Below are 14,836 nucleotides of genomic sequence, written 5' to 3' on the forward strand. Positions count from 1 at the left end.
ATCCAGTCTAATAAGCATGGGTCATGGTGTGACAGACTCTCTCACCCTCTCGGGCAGGCAAAGGTGTGAGCACCTGACTAAGCCAAACCAAGTGGAGTGCGAGAAGCAAATTTCTAATAGACCTACTTCTCTTGACTGCTTTTACAGTTGACCTGCTCCGCGGTATCTTACCAAAGTTACATCAGCAGTCCATCCGAAACCTCTGCCTGTGTGAGGAGTCCCCTTACAGAAGCGGCATTCTGCGGATCTCCCCTGCAAATAGAAGCAGAGCTCCATGGAGACTGTGCCTTGGCCCATCAACCAACTCTCCCCAAACTCTGCTCGCAGCCTTTATACCAAGAACAGTCCCTACACTGAGGGACCACCTCTTAGAAAAGGACAATGCTATGAAATAGTGCAAGTACAAAGCTAATCAGGTAAATAGGTAAGTTGTCAAAAACTGTTTTCTACTGGAATTATTAGCATGATTTTTTTTTCTGTCTGAAGGTTGAGAGAGACTGTACATGGAAGGAAATTAAGTTCAGGGGCTCCACCACACCATCAGCTGTAACAATGTCTCAGTTCAAGTGCTCTATATTTATACTGAACATGTAAACTTATGGGATCATCTGTAGGATGCACACAAACTAATACTGCTGCTCTTCATATTACTGACCCATGCCGCGTGTATATCAGGCAATATTCATAACCAGACGCCAACAATGGGCAACATCATTTTGCTACGACCTGTGACTGTTAGATGAATCTTGAAAGGGGAGAAAAATAACATGCATGATTGAAGGGGAAGGGGGATGGGGGGGCTGCTAGAGAAGGGACCTGGAAACAGGAAAAGCATCAGGGACCATGATTTCTCTCTCTGGCTCTGCTTATGTTTGATCCCATGCCTCAGTCTCAATCTAAAGTGGCAATGTGGCAGCCAACTACAGCCCAATGTTGATTACATATGGGGGGGAGGGAAATTGCCATTTCTAAATGGACTGTAGACACCACTGGGGTCCCTGTTACAGCCTCACACCACAATATGCCACTCCCAGCCTCAACTGCAGACACCTCTAAACCAGGAAACTATCTTACAATCCTGGGATACGAGGGGAGGTGGGAAGGGAGGGGTAGTGGTGGAGGGTGGTTGGGTGTGTGCGGGGGGAGGAGATCACAATTCTTGCTCCTGATGGAAAGTGAATGTGGGCTCCAGGAACAGGCTCAGCTGTGATTCCTCTATTGTACAATAGCCTGCCAACTCATTAGTTCAAAGTGACAGTGGAGAACTGCCATTTGGGGGAGACAGTGTGGCCATCTGGCCCAAATGAAGTACAGCCAAACACAAGCTTGAGCTTCAGGGAGAGGAGAGGGGAGAAAATAACCATTAATAAATCTCCGGCAAGTTAATATTTTACATTCAAGGGTTTAGATAGAGGGCTGTTATATTGCCTTTTTGGCAGCATATCTGGAATTGTAGTAGCCAAAATAAACAAAAAACACACCACCAACTTCATGTCTTCTCCCTAGATAGATAGCTCAGACATTATAAAAATCTATGGTGTGCTAATTCTTGAAAAAGTGCTTTGAACTATTCGTATATTTTCCTCTATTATAGAGGGATCTTTGCATGGAATACCTCCTCCTCTTTCCACCCGAGATCCATAACCATTAGAGCAACCACCTTAAATTCCAAGCTAAATTAAGGTTTGCAACTTAATTTTGCTTTTAATTCTTTTGCTGCAGCTTTATTTTCCTGCTATATTTCCAGCCGGGAAAGATCCAGGTCAGGATATGAGTAACACATTGCTGAATGTCAGCCCACGTTTTACTTAAAGTTAACTACCAATATACAATTCAGAAACGATGGCATTTATCAGTGGTACATGCACCAGTGAACCCATTTCCAATGTGTAAATGCTATGCTCAAGAGAAAAGATTTCGGTGCTGGGAATTGGAACGTTTCTTCTTTTGACCATCCAGGGTGAGTATTAAATGCTCCTATGCTCCTATGTCAAATTTTCCTTTTAAACTCTTCCTCAACATGCCAAACCCTCACTCAAAAGGAGACTCTTTTACTGCAAAGCTCTCCGACAAACTGTGACCCCTGAACATTGTGAACTGGCCCTGAAAATCTCCGGTAATCAAGTTCTGCTTGCACTTATATTTCTAATCTGCTTACTTGTGTCATTTTAATTCTGTAGGCCTGGAAATAGGGCTGCCCCTATTTCCTCACTGCTGGTAAATCCTAAATTAAAACACCCAGATCTGTTAACCCAATAACAAGATACATCAAAATAATGGGAACAAGAATTATACTTCATACACAGTCTCTCAAGGCTCCATGGTATACACAAATGTGCGATCTAAAACATTAAAGAGCTTGCCCCACTCTCAACACCATTTCCATTTCCTACACCAGTCATCGAATGACCGGACTGTAATGTCCAATTTGCCAGGAAGAGTCGGTCATGGCCCATGCTATGACAAACTGGACTGGCTGCCAAAATCCCTTGTCCTCAACAAGTATTAATTAGCTTACCATCTTCTAATTCCGCAATGCACTCAGTCCCTTGATCATACTCCGGCTTTTAAATTGGAGGTTAAATTATTTGCATATTAAAATAGTAACTTGCCTTGTACAACCCAAAGCCTGGATCTATGAGAAACGATCGCGTCGATGTTCCTGGACGATTTTTCTTGTTGCTTTCTGCACTGGAAGAGGTTTTGTCACACTCGCTCTGTGATGAGCTGCATCCTGAGTCACTGTCTGAAAGCTCAACCTCATTCTCCTTTTTCTTCACTGTGGAGGAAGCAGGCTGACGAATCAAAAGCTGAATGATATCATTCAGTCCCACGTTGTAATCAAACAGACTATGGCCATCTTCCAACTGAAAAATGAAAGAAAACGTTCTGAAGTCATTAGATCGTTCAAATTGCATCAGAATTCTACAAAATCTGAGTGTCAATTTTGACTGCACAAGGGAATTCAGCTTCCCAGTTGAGGACTAAACTTCAAATAGACAAGTGTCTTATATTGCAACGCAACAAATGCAAGAGGAAATATTCTGCAATTTTCTTTTTAAAAAAAGGATTACCATGAAAAAAATGTTCATAATCATATTCCTGTGTCTCAGGTAGCACTTACACTTGAATCAAAACAGAAAATGCTGGATATATTTAGCAGGTCTCACAACCATCTGTGGAATAAGAAACAAGAGTTAAGGTTTCAGGTTGGTGACCTTTCATCAGGACACTCTGATAAAAGGTCATCGACCTGAAACGTCAACTCTGTTTCTCTCTCCACAGATGTTGCCTGACCAGCTGAGTATTTTCAGCATTTTTTGTTTTTATTTGAGATTTCCAGCATCTGTGGTGGTTTGCTTTTGTCTCAGCCTACTTTAACGCTTGTGCCACCAACTAATCCCCCAAAATTTGCACCAAGAACAGCCAGGTTTTTCCGTGAGCTACAAGGCTGTAATTAATCACCACATATACACAAGAAACTGACAGAAATAGCACAGAAAGTAAAGTTCAATAACTGAAAAAAAACACCCTTAACTTGGCCTGAAAGACTGCCAGATTATGGTCTTTTCAATTTACCCATGGTCAGCTGGACTGCCCTGCCTTGGTTCATTTAGCTTCAGACGGCCAACAAAACAAAAAACTTAGATGCTGCAAGATGCAGCTATACAGACTGACAAAGAGCTACAGTTTTCAAATATAGTAAATTAGCCTGGGCTGTTACCACTGTAACCACCTACCAGTACAAGCAAGTCATGCACAAGCTCACAAAATCCAACCAAGTAAAGCCTAATGTGCTTTGTTGCCAACCACTTCCCTGAAGCTTGGATTGCACACACCCATGGGCAGAATTTAAGCTAGCTCATGGGAGCAAGCTGGGAGATAGAGGAGGGGGGATGTAAAATCGGAGTGGAAGGCAGGGATGGAGTTGCCAGTTGCCTTTCCGATTCCCTTTGATACACTCAAGGGCAGGGAAGGTCGAGGACGGCCTTCCCACCAAGAGGCCAATTCCACAGCCACCATTCTACCAGTGCCGGGGTGAGCAGGGAGCCTCTAGCAAGAGGAGAGGCCACCCAGTAAAAGCTGGTGGCCTCCTTGCAAACTTGGGCAGGTGGTGAAATGGCCCCTCAAGAGCCCATGGAGGGCTCCCTTGCTGGAACAACCCCCTCACCCCTTACTTGGTTAAGGCCTGCCTGACTGAAACTGGTGAGCTCAGCCTACTTACCTGTACCCCAGGGCCTCCTCCATTGTTGCTGGTCAAGAGGCTGCTGCAGTACTAGCAGTGGCCACCACTCCAAATGGGACTGCTGAGACTGAAGGGCTGCTGGCCCTCTGAATATTGGCTAGCAGCTCTTGGAGTGGGATCTCTGTGCTTAAAGTAAGGGAAGCCTCAACACCAAACAGTTCATTGCCTGATGGGTATAGTATCACATTGGGGCTCCAAGAAATGGCCACAGCAGGGTTACCCTCAGCTTTCCAACCCACCATAAGGGCCACCACCACCACTATCAGCCCAACCTTCCGGTATATTTGATTCCTTCCTCCCCCACCTTAAATCACTGGAACCCGGAGGGAATCGCCACCCCAGGCTATAACATCTAGCCTCTTCTTTGCCGCACAGATCCACAACACAAAAAGCACACATCCATGGCATCACCACATGCCTCTCCATTTGTTTTGCTGCTAACTCCAGAGCACTTTACTAACAAAGAGACAGCAGGGCAGAGCAAACTTTGCCACTGAACAGAGTATGCATCAGGGCCAGAAAGAACCAGATTAAACAATCACGATGATAAAAAATATTGATCTGTTGAGCTAGAACGGAAAGAGCACTGCCTGCCTCATATTTACGGAAGATCATGGCATACAAGACAACCCCATTTTATAGTCGCCAATATCACCCTTTTGTATATATTTGACACATAAAGGTGACCCCTCTTTCCAGCTACAAAATGCTACACACGCATTAATAGTCAGCCTCAATTTTTCATCCCAGAAATGCATGTTTTACTTATCTCTGTAAGTTAGTGTATGGAATTAAGCAGGCAATCGGGTTGTGTTGCGATGATGATGGGTGGGAGTTTAAGACACGCCCACGGAGTACACTGCTCACAGCGAGTGATGAAGAGAAATGGGTCCTCCAGGAAAACGAATGAAGTATGAAGCTGCTTTCAAGCTATTTGCTAACTCATCAAATAACTATGCTGCACTGTGTGAATTTGGTTTTAGTGAAAAAACTAACGTGAGAAAGGAAGGAGGAGGAATCTGCCCTGAAGAAGGTGCCCAAGACCAAATGCGCCATCAGAACAGGGACCAGCCACCAGCCTGATCAGATGGGTCTTTGAAAATTGTCGGAATGATTACATCATGGCCAGAACTGCAAAGCGTATATATGAACTTAAGTGGGCCAAATCAAACACAGTCCAGCAAAGATTGCAAACAATACCTAGTTGGTATAGCCGCTTTATGAAACTAAATAGTCTAGTGCTGCAACAAGACAGGAGACTACCAAGAGACCTCAACGCCAAAATTACCAGTTTCCAGCAGTTCTTTATAAGACCATGGCAAAATCCATGGGTATCAAAAACATGGATGATGCACCCATGAGTTTCGATATGAATTGTGCAGTGGAAAGGTTTGAAAATAGTGAAAATGAAAAGAATGAGAAGACAAGATTCACAGTAGTAGTTGCCTGCATGGCAGACAGAATGAAATTAAAGCCTATGGTTATTTTCTAATGTAAAACAGGCCGAACGTCAAGATCCCTGCAGTCTTTGCACATGTCCACGACAACAGTTAGATGGAGTGATGCCATGGGTCGACAATGTGTGCAATAGGAGCCCTGGCGGCCAACGTAAAGAATGCAGCTTATTAGTGTGGAACTTTTTCAGATCCCATATAATCGATGAGATTAAGAGAGGCCTGTGAAGAAATAACACCCGCACTGCAGTTATACCATGGGGTCTAATGTTCATTGTTCATCTTTTTGATGTGTCCCTCAACAAGCCATTGAAGAATCATGTCCGCACCAAATGAAACAGCTGGATGGTTGATGGAGAAAAACACCTTCACAAAAAGTGTGATGCCCCACTTCATGTTTTGTGTGGTTTCATTATCAAATTGTAGGATGTTATTAGTCCACAAAGTGCTATTGGGTGGGGGATGGGGGGCTGGAGTGAGTTGGAAAGATGATGAGCACCATTTTTCCAAACTGATCTTGACCACAGTTAGTCAGTGAGATCCCTCGAGGTGGGAAGCGGCTCTTTTCAGCTGGGTGGAGTTCAAGGTCAGCATAAGTAGCTGACTAAAGAGATCCCCTAATGATTATGAGGCTAGCAGGTGTCAAAGATGCTCACTTTTGTGCTCCTCTCTATGGTGAAGCCTGCGTTGCAGCAAATTTTTTCCCAACTCATGGGTCTCATGATATCAAGACCCTAGCAAGGTACAGAACTGCTGTTCATTCTGTGCCATTTGCCATCGGCTTCAGTCAGAGGCAGGGATTAATGGAGGGAGGGAGGGAGGTGGATGCCTCCAACAGACACGGCTGGTGGAGGGCAGCCAACTTGGAACTCCAAACCTCCATCCTCCAGGTGAATTATCATGGCTGCCAAAGGATCATGCGCTTGGTTTTTCTATGCTGCCAAGGCAAACATCTCTACAGATTCTCAAGGGTAGTGGAGAAATGCGGAAGACGTCTGCTTGAGGCTTCTTGCACATGGCTGTCATTACGCTGCAAAAACAGCAATGTCTCCATTGCATTCATGTATGAATGGGAGGAACACCCATCTCTAGTCCTCCGGGATGTGCTTACCTGGAAGGGGTGGAGTGGAGATGCCATGTCTCAAGGGAGGCCAAATGAAGTGCTTAGCACTTGCACGCAGGACATGCTCACTTAATGTATCACTTCAATTTGTTCACTGAGGCATCGTTGATGCAGGCTGCAGACAACCCTGCCTTGGTAATGGCTCTCATTCAGATGAGGAAGGGGGCCTATCGGAAGTTGGCATGGGGGCTAAGAGGAGCAAGGGCCTGAGCAGCAAGAGGCAGCGGGGCCTCTAGAAGGTCAAGAGCCTGGTGAACATGGAACACTGCAACGGTGAGCACTGGCATGACCATGTGTGTATCGCTGGCAGTGCTCTTATCTAGAGATGAGTGAAAGACAATGCCAGAGGCATCCTCATTTGTCCTGGGATGTGGTTGCTCACATCTGCCAGCTTCTCCAGTATGCACTGCAGCCACAAGGACTCTGTCAGAGTGGCGCGGAGCTCCTGGCCTGCAGTGAATGAATGTCTGCCAGGGTACCCTTTAAATATGGCATGAGGACCTTTGACCCCATAAGGTAAAAATGGGACGGGCGACTTCCAGCCCACCCATGCCACAAGACGTGCCAAGCGGATGCATAATTAATCAACTGAAATACAGAAGATTGCGCATATTCACCTGCCCTGCCGACCAACTGCAATCACACCAACTTTTGCGGCCGTCACTGGACTTAGTCTCCAGAATGGAAAATTCTGCCCATTGTGTTGGATGCCAATGATAATGAATTTGATGGTTTCAAAAAGCTTTGATTGTGGTTAAGGGTATATTTGTACAATAAATTCTTTCAATAAAACATGCCACGTTATAAAACATGCCACGTTAACTTAATATGAATTACAAGTGGTGTGTTTTATTTTCACATTTCAAAATGGTGACCACTCACACTGACTGTTCATATTTTATACTCAGCAGATGAGTTGACCCCCATTTTTGGAGGCTTCAATGGTCAACTTATATGTTGTGATCCACAGTATTCTGCATTGCTTGGGTAGTGATTAAATCAAATGTAAAGAGACATACCGCAGCTCACAGGATACTGGTTATTCACACCCAACTAAGACTTTTACTGCTAATATCCCATCAAATGGAGCTTGTTTTGATCTTCATCACAAAAGTAGAAAGCATAATAACATCTGTTTTCCCCTTATCCTACTTTCCCATCAACGTTCATAACAAATACCATTTGTCATCAGCTACAAATATTTTTAGCACATTACATGTGCTGCAGTTCGGCTTATTTGACTTCACTTTCATCTCAGTCAGATGACTGATGTTTCCTTCCAGGAACTAGAGCTCACCATATAGCAGACAAACTAGTGCAGCGCTGAGGGAGTGCTGCTCAGTCAGGTAATTAAATTGAATTTGCCCATTTTGGGCATGAAAGACCCACTGTTCAAAGAACGGCAGTAAGTGCCCTGGTCAACATTCCTTCCCAGATCAAAACCTCCAAAAACACAGACCGAGTGGTCATTCACCTCACTGGTATGAGATCTCCTGGCACACACAAAATGGCTGACACATTGCATGTTTGTGTTCTGCAGGCAACTGATTTATTGTATGCAAAGCACTTTGAAATGTTTGATTATACATGGTGCAGTACAAATCCAAGACTTTTCTTTCTGTTTGGAGGCATTAGAATACTGCCTTTAAGAATTAAATGACATTTGCATGCTCAACAAATGCCATCATAAAATATATTTTATGACCCAGAACATAAGAGGAGGTACTATGGAAACAAATGTTCTCTGCCTGAGTGTATGCTTCAGACATCATTGCTCATTGAGTACATCAGCTGAGGAAAGGCAGTTGCACTCCAGATTCAGGATTTATAGTTTCACAATCAGGGATTTTCTGTTACAGTTTGCAGCGTAGCTACAGCTAGTGCTGCTTATTATTTTGCTATACTTTGAACCGCAGCAAAAGATCAGACAGCATCAGCACCAATATATTTTTAAAAAGTGAGCTTTACAGAATATGCTGTGCAGTCTATGTTTTATTTAACTTATAATTTGTGTCCCAAAATCAAATCTGAAAACCTCTGTTGCCATCAGCCTAGGACACCATATATATTCTTATCCTAGACAATCCATCCATGCTAAACGAAGATAGACTGGGCCAAAAAATCGTTCTAAACAAGGGAATCTGTGCCATGGGTTGTGCATATCACTGTCTGGCAGCATGCTTAAAGAATAAATAAAATAATCCCATCTTAACGCAATAGTGACAGACATGGACATCCAGTACAGGCTGTTTGACAGCAATCATAGGCAGGAAATCCAGGCCAGCTTGCCTTTTCCTCACCCTAACTGTGATGCTGATTGGAAAACCCTTCCCTAGTGCCAGCACTAACATTAGCTAATTCTGCACAAATCAGAAATTAAACTTGGGATCTTTTTGCTCTGCTTTGATTCAACCATGCAACAGATAAACTGATTCAGTTATCAAGGGAACCTTCAGGACAGCTTCTACATCAGGGGTTCCAAAACTGTGGTATGCTTACCCCTTGGGGCTACATGAGACACCTTTTGGGGGGGGGGGGGGGGTAGTGTATGTGGGACAGATGTGCCTAATGGTAAATTTAAAGACTGGTGCAAACATTTAAACGTTTTCCTTCTTTTCAAAATTCATTTACTTTTCATTGCACGATGTTTATTTGCTTTGCTCGCTTATTTTTCTCAAATGCCAAAGCTTTGCAGTGTCGCTCAGATCTGTCTGAGGGAGGACAGGTCCGTATGCCATTTGGTTGTCTTCTGCCCCTTCGCATCCTAGTGCGGGTCAGAGATCTCCACAGAGGACGCACCCTCTTCCAAACTACTTAAAGCTGACTGGGTCACCTGGAGCCATGCACCGTCTAGTGGGGAGGAGACCACCATCACCTACACTTTCCTGTTTTTTTTGCCTGGAGATGTGCAGCAACCAGCTGGAGATGGACTTGCAGGGTCTGGAGGGACTGACGGTCAACTGCTCCAGGCTGGGAGCTGCAGGAGATGCCCTGTTTCTCCAAAGCTGACATCTCCAGGCTAGGAGGAACATGCAATGCGCCCCTGTGGAAAGTCCTTGCACCCCGGAGAGAAGTCTAGTTCCTCTTAGATCCCAAGCTGCTAATTGATGCCATGGATCTAGACAGGGCTGACAAGGCTGGAACATTCGCAATCCCATATGATGCAGGAGCAGGAGGGAGACACTCTGCTGATCGCAGCATTGATGTAGGCAAAAAATTCAGAGATTTCTATTCTTTTAAAAATAAATACAAATTGTAACTCAATATCACAGAATCAAAGGATTATCATTTAACACTACTAACAACATCTATTATTTACACTGCATAAAAACGTGTGCACGATTTAAAGGGGCATCGTCTTGGTAAGAATAGTTCAGTTGATTTATTTGCAGATATAATACAATAATCCGAATAGCAAACACAAACAAATGCTTGCGTTCATATAGCCCCTTTACGATAAAGAAAAACCACCTATGGGACTTCAAGAATTGAAGTAGGAAGGTATTAGAATGAGAGCCAGAGGGACAGATTAACAGGAGATGACCAAAACCTGCCCAACCAAGGTTTTGAGAAGATTTCTGAAGGTACAGAGAAATGGGTGTACAGGGGTGGTTAGGGGGAAGAGTGGAGGTAGTGCCAAAGGATACACCACGGCGAGGTAAAGGGAGAGAGTTACATAATTAAAAATCGATTCAGAGGACAGCAAGGTGTCGTGGAAGGTAATATAAGGCGATAGGCATTGTAGATATCAGGTTCAGCAAAGCCATGAAGGAATTTGATGAGAATGAGTAGTTAAAATTTAATCTGTCATGGGACAGGGGCCAGTGCAGGTCAACAACCAGTGAATGGGACCCAGTGCAGAACAAGATGCAGGTTGTGGTGTTTCGGACCAGTGGGAGATTTTGGAGGGCATTAGAATAATCAAGTCTAGGGGTGATAAAGAATCAATAAAGTTTTCCGTGGCAGAGGGGCAGCAAAGCTGAATAGATAGAAATAGGTAGTGTTGGTGATAGCTGTTTCAAACCCCATACGCTAAGTATCAAATGGAATACCAAGGATTCAGCAGTTTGTTTCAATCTGGGAAGGGGACTGAAATCAGTGGCTGGAGAAGGGACAGCTAGCGTGGATTTATTAAAGGCAAAATTGTGTCTGACTAACCTGATAAAGTTCTTTAATGAGTAGCAGAAAGGGTTAATGAAGGTTATGAAACAGAAGTTATAGATGTAGACTTCTAAAATGCATCCCACATAACAGACTAATGGGAAAATTGAGATTAAAGGAATGGTGATAACTTGGGCATGAAATTAGCTCAGGAATAGGAGCCAGAGTATTGGTGAATAAACGTTCTTCTGACTGGAGGGAAGAATGCTGTGGTGTCTCTTAGGGCCCAGTGCCCCGGGAATATTGTTTTTCTTGTTTTATGTATAAAAATGACCTTGGACTTGGCGATGGCCTATGCTTAAGATTCTTTGACTTTAAGAGTTTACGGCTGCCATTTTTATTTTCACCTACCACACAGCATGACATACAGAGATAGCGGACAGTGAGAGAGTATTCCCATTCTCAGAGTGTTGGGAACAGTATGAGAAGATGTGATTGGAAGTACTTAAAGATAGAAAGTCTGGGCTTTGGAAGTGGGGGAGGGAACGCAGGTAAAACAGGTGCAAAGTTAACAAAAGATTTGTTCACCCAACTGTGGGATGCACAAACATTTGGAGTTATGCTTCAGTTTGCAATTTACCGAGCAACTTGAGACTCAAACTATCACCAATCAATCCAAGCATTGTGGGCCTCAGCTTGAACAAACAAACCTCAGCCATTGCATTAATGTCAAGTAGAACAATTAAGGCATTGTTTAAGTTGGTTGTATGTATTATAATTTCTACAAATCTTGGACATAAAAAGGGTTAAAGCATAAGCCTGAATGCTGGTAGGGCGTTTGCTGCCAGTTGGCCGACTTGAAAGAGGGTACACGATGTCAAGTTTGGGAGCCTCTGCTCTACACAATAGGGAAGGTAGAGCCATTTGCTTTCTTCTGATTACTTTTGTCAAGCATCCCACTGTGTAACTGATTCCACAGTATCACACTATAATGCTACCACAGGCAAATTCAGAATTGGAAACTTTATCAGAAAATAATTGCACTGACGAAAGGAAGAATAGAATGAATGAAGGACGTCCCAAAATCTTTACAGCCAATTAAATACTTTTGAAATGTAGTCACTGTTTTAATGTAAGAAATACAGCAGGTTTACACAGAGCAATCACAAAAAAATGTTGATGATGAGTGATGTTGGTTGAGGGGTAAATATTGGCCAGGGCATTGGGGTTAACTCCCCTGCTCATCTTTGAATAGTGTCAGGAGAAGTTTTATGTCCATGTGAGGGAGCAAAAGGAACCTCCGTTTGAAGTCTCATCCAAAAGATAACATGCCCGACAGTGCAGTCTCAGTACTACACTAGCAGCATCAGTCCAGAATGTGAGATGTGACCCCAAAGCCTTCTGACTCAGAGGCAAGGCTGACAAATAAGTCATGCTTACGCAAAGCCTATTCTGAATGCAAATAGGTCAATACCCACCACCAACATTCTGGTTAGATTTGAAGGAGGAGGAAGAAAAATATCATCCCCAATGAATGCACACAAACCAGCTTTTAATGCACATCAGTGACAGGAGGACAAGAAGCAGCTGAAAGCTTGTAAACTGTGCAACAAATTGAGCAATTGCAGCCCATGTACATTTATAGCATTGGAAGCTGTTACGTATTAAGATTGGAAGAAACTAAACGTGCCAAGCTGACCTTTGCTCATTCTAATATATCTGGAACGGAACCAACCATGTGCAGCTGTAAACAAAGGTATTAGTTAGCACAGTGCCCCATCACTCAGTAAAAGAAAATTTCCGTCATTTCTCCAGTGAATAGCAAAAGCCTGCAAAGAGGCCTCACGACCTAAAATGAGCACAAACAGTACTGTAGATGTTTCATACCAAATCTGCAGACATGGAATTCATAGACTCTCCAGCAGATAGATTTAAAACTGACCTACTGATTCTTCTAATCTTTATATCCAGGCCATTTTAGAACTTAGCTACAAGGGAGCTTAAAAATCTACTCTACATCATTTAATTAATATGTTTGAGATACTCTCCACCAAGGCACTGTTTAAAAATATAAATACAACCTTGTCCTATAATCAGAATTATTCAGTATCTATTAGCAATGAAATATTTTTTGAAAGCTTACATTTCACATTTCCATAGTTTCTCTTCCACCCCAAAAGACAAATTTAGACATTGGCAATACAATCCTAGTCTAGCTGGAATTTAGTTGCCAATTTTGTCCCCTCTCCGCAAGATGTTGACTTTGCCAAGATCCACTTTCACAATTCAGCAGTTCCTTCTTTCAATTGTTTCAGCATAATTCCCTCACACCTCACCAGCCCAGTATCTTGCCCAAGTTAATTAAATTAATGAATAAGCAAATGTCAGCAGGACAGTCAACTCTGCACAACATCAAAATGGAGTCAAATCATATTCTTACCCAATATGGACATACAAGAATCTCCAGGCACCATCCATCCTCAGCTGATGTTCCCCTTCCTAACCCAGAACATAACTGCAATGCCATCTAATCAACAGACATGGGAGCTCCCTGGTCAGTGTGGCTTTGCTACTAAATTTGTTGAGTCAATAGCTCCCCATTAGCTCAAGAGGTACATGTAGCTGAGCGACAGAGATTAGCATTTTGCAAGCTTCCTGGTACGAGTGCAAATTTTGCAGTCAAGTAACCTGCGTAAATTCATTAGTGTATCCTCAATACTGCACAATAAGCACATCCTTACCCAAAATGTTAATATTTTGTTACACCAAGTATACTTTACGAAATGTTCAACTGGACCAGCTGCTAAAATGTTTGCAGTAACCAAAAATGTTGATATGGTAATTAATTCATAGGTGCCCCCAAACCGATGGTGGGGGGGAGGGGCACAAAGAAGATGCCCCAAATATGCTCTTTACCATGTGCACAAAAGTTACTGTAAAACAGGTCTATAAATCACAGTTACATACAAGTTGCTTGTGTGTACTATAGTTGCTTATTTGGTTAAAATATTGTTGCAATGTACAAGATACTAGTTTTAGACTCTAAAACAACATGCACGAAGGTGCAACATATAGAAAGTTTTACAATAAGTACAAGCAGGTGTCTGAAGATTAAGAGAATTTTCACTCTTGACATTGTCATAACATGTTGTGACAATCTTCTGAGCATGCCACAAAGTTACGGTATAAGTATTGTGAGCACACAAACTGCTGAGGTCTGCAACAAAAGATTCTGCGTGCACACACTGTGGGCTTGCCTCCTGCTGCAGTGAAAATGCATTCTAAATATTCCACAAGCAGCAACTGTCAACAGATTTCAGGAATAATGATTACTTTGGCTCTCCACGGCTCATCACCTCCCTTCCACACCCACCCCACAAATTTCAGGTAGCCGTGGATTTGCTAATATTTTCTGTTGATAGTTTCAGTTATTAGTTTTCACATTCAGAATCCACTAGGTTTTATTACATGATGCCCTACAATTCCCAGCAAAAATTTCTGACTCCAGCAAACCTCTGATATAATTAAAATAATGGCACGCCAGTAGCTCAGCTTTTGAACGCTCCAGCAATAACATCCCTGCCAGCAGCTCCCCAGCACTGCTCAACTCCAGGGTAAGGTTGTGACAATTTTGGGTCCAGATTACCCATCATTTGATCGGATTTACCTCAACACTGAATCCGATTGGGGATAAGGGGGCCACACGAAAATCACCAGTTTTCAACCACTAGAGGGAGTTTACTCCGCCAGCAAGGCTTTCTTCCTGTTTCTTACAGCATGTCCAGTTACACGGGCAGACACACAAAGCACTTCCTGTTTGCAAGTCTATTATTATTTTTGACAACGATGTTCTGGCAGAATTGCCCGAAGCAGGAGTGCAGGATTTCACAGCTGAGACAGATACTGGCTCAC

General features: G+C 43.2%; 1 protein-coding gene across 3 annotated transcripts in view; it reads right to left on the reverse strand.

Moving 5' to 3' along the window:
* Positions 1-14,836, reverse strand: part of LOC121277035 (E3 ubiquitin-protein ligase UHRF1-like) — a 158,194-nt gene that overhangs the window by 131,688 nt on the left and 11,670 nt on the right. For 2 of the 3 annotated variants that reach the window (XM_041185948.1, XM_041185947.1), the window contains exon 2: positions 2,613-2,867. The exons of the other annotated variant lie outside the window; for it this stretch is intronic. In XM_041185948.1, coding sequence (XP_041041882.1) covers positions 2,613-2,867 — 255 coding nt within the window. The remainder of the gene's footprint in view (positions 1-2,612; positions 2,868-14,836) is intronic. 3 annotated transcript variants of the gene reach the window in all.

The sequence above is a fragment of the Carcharodon carcharias genome, chromosome 4, assembly GCF_017639515.1.
Source record: "Carcharodon carcharias isolate sCarCar2 chromosome 4, sCarCar2.pri, whole genome shotgun sequence".
In the NCBI taxonomy this organism is placed as follows: domain Eukaryota; kingdom Metazoa; phylum Chordata; class Chondrichthyes; order Lamniformes; family Lamnidae; genus Carcharodon; species Carcharodon carcharias.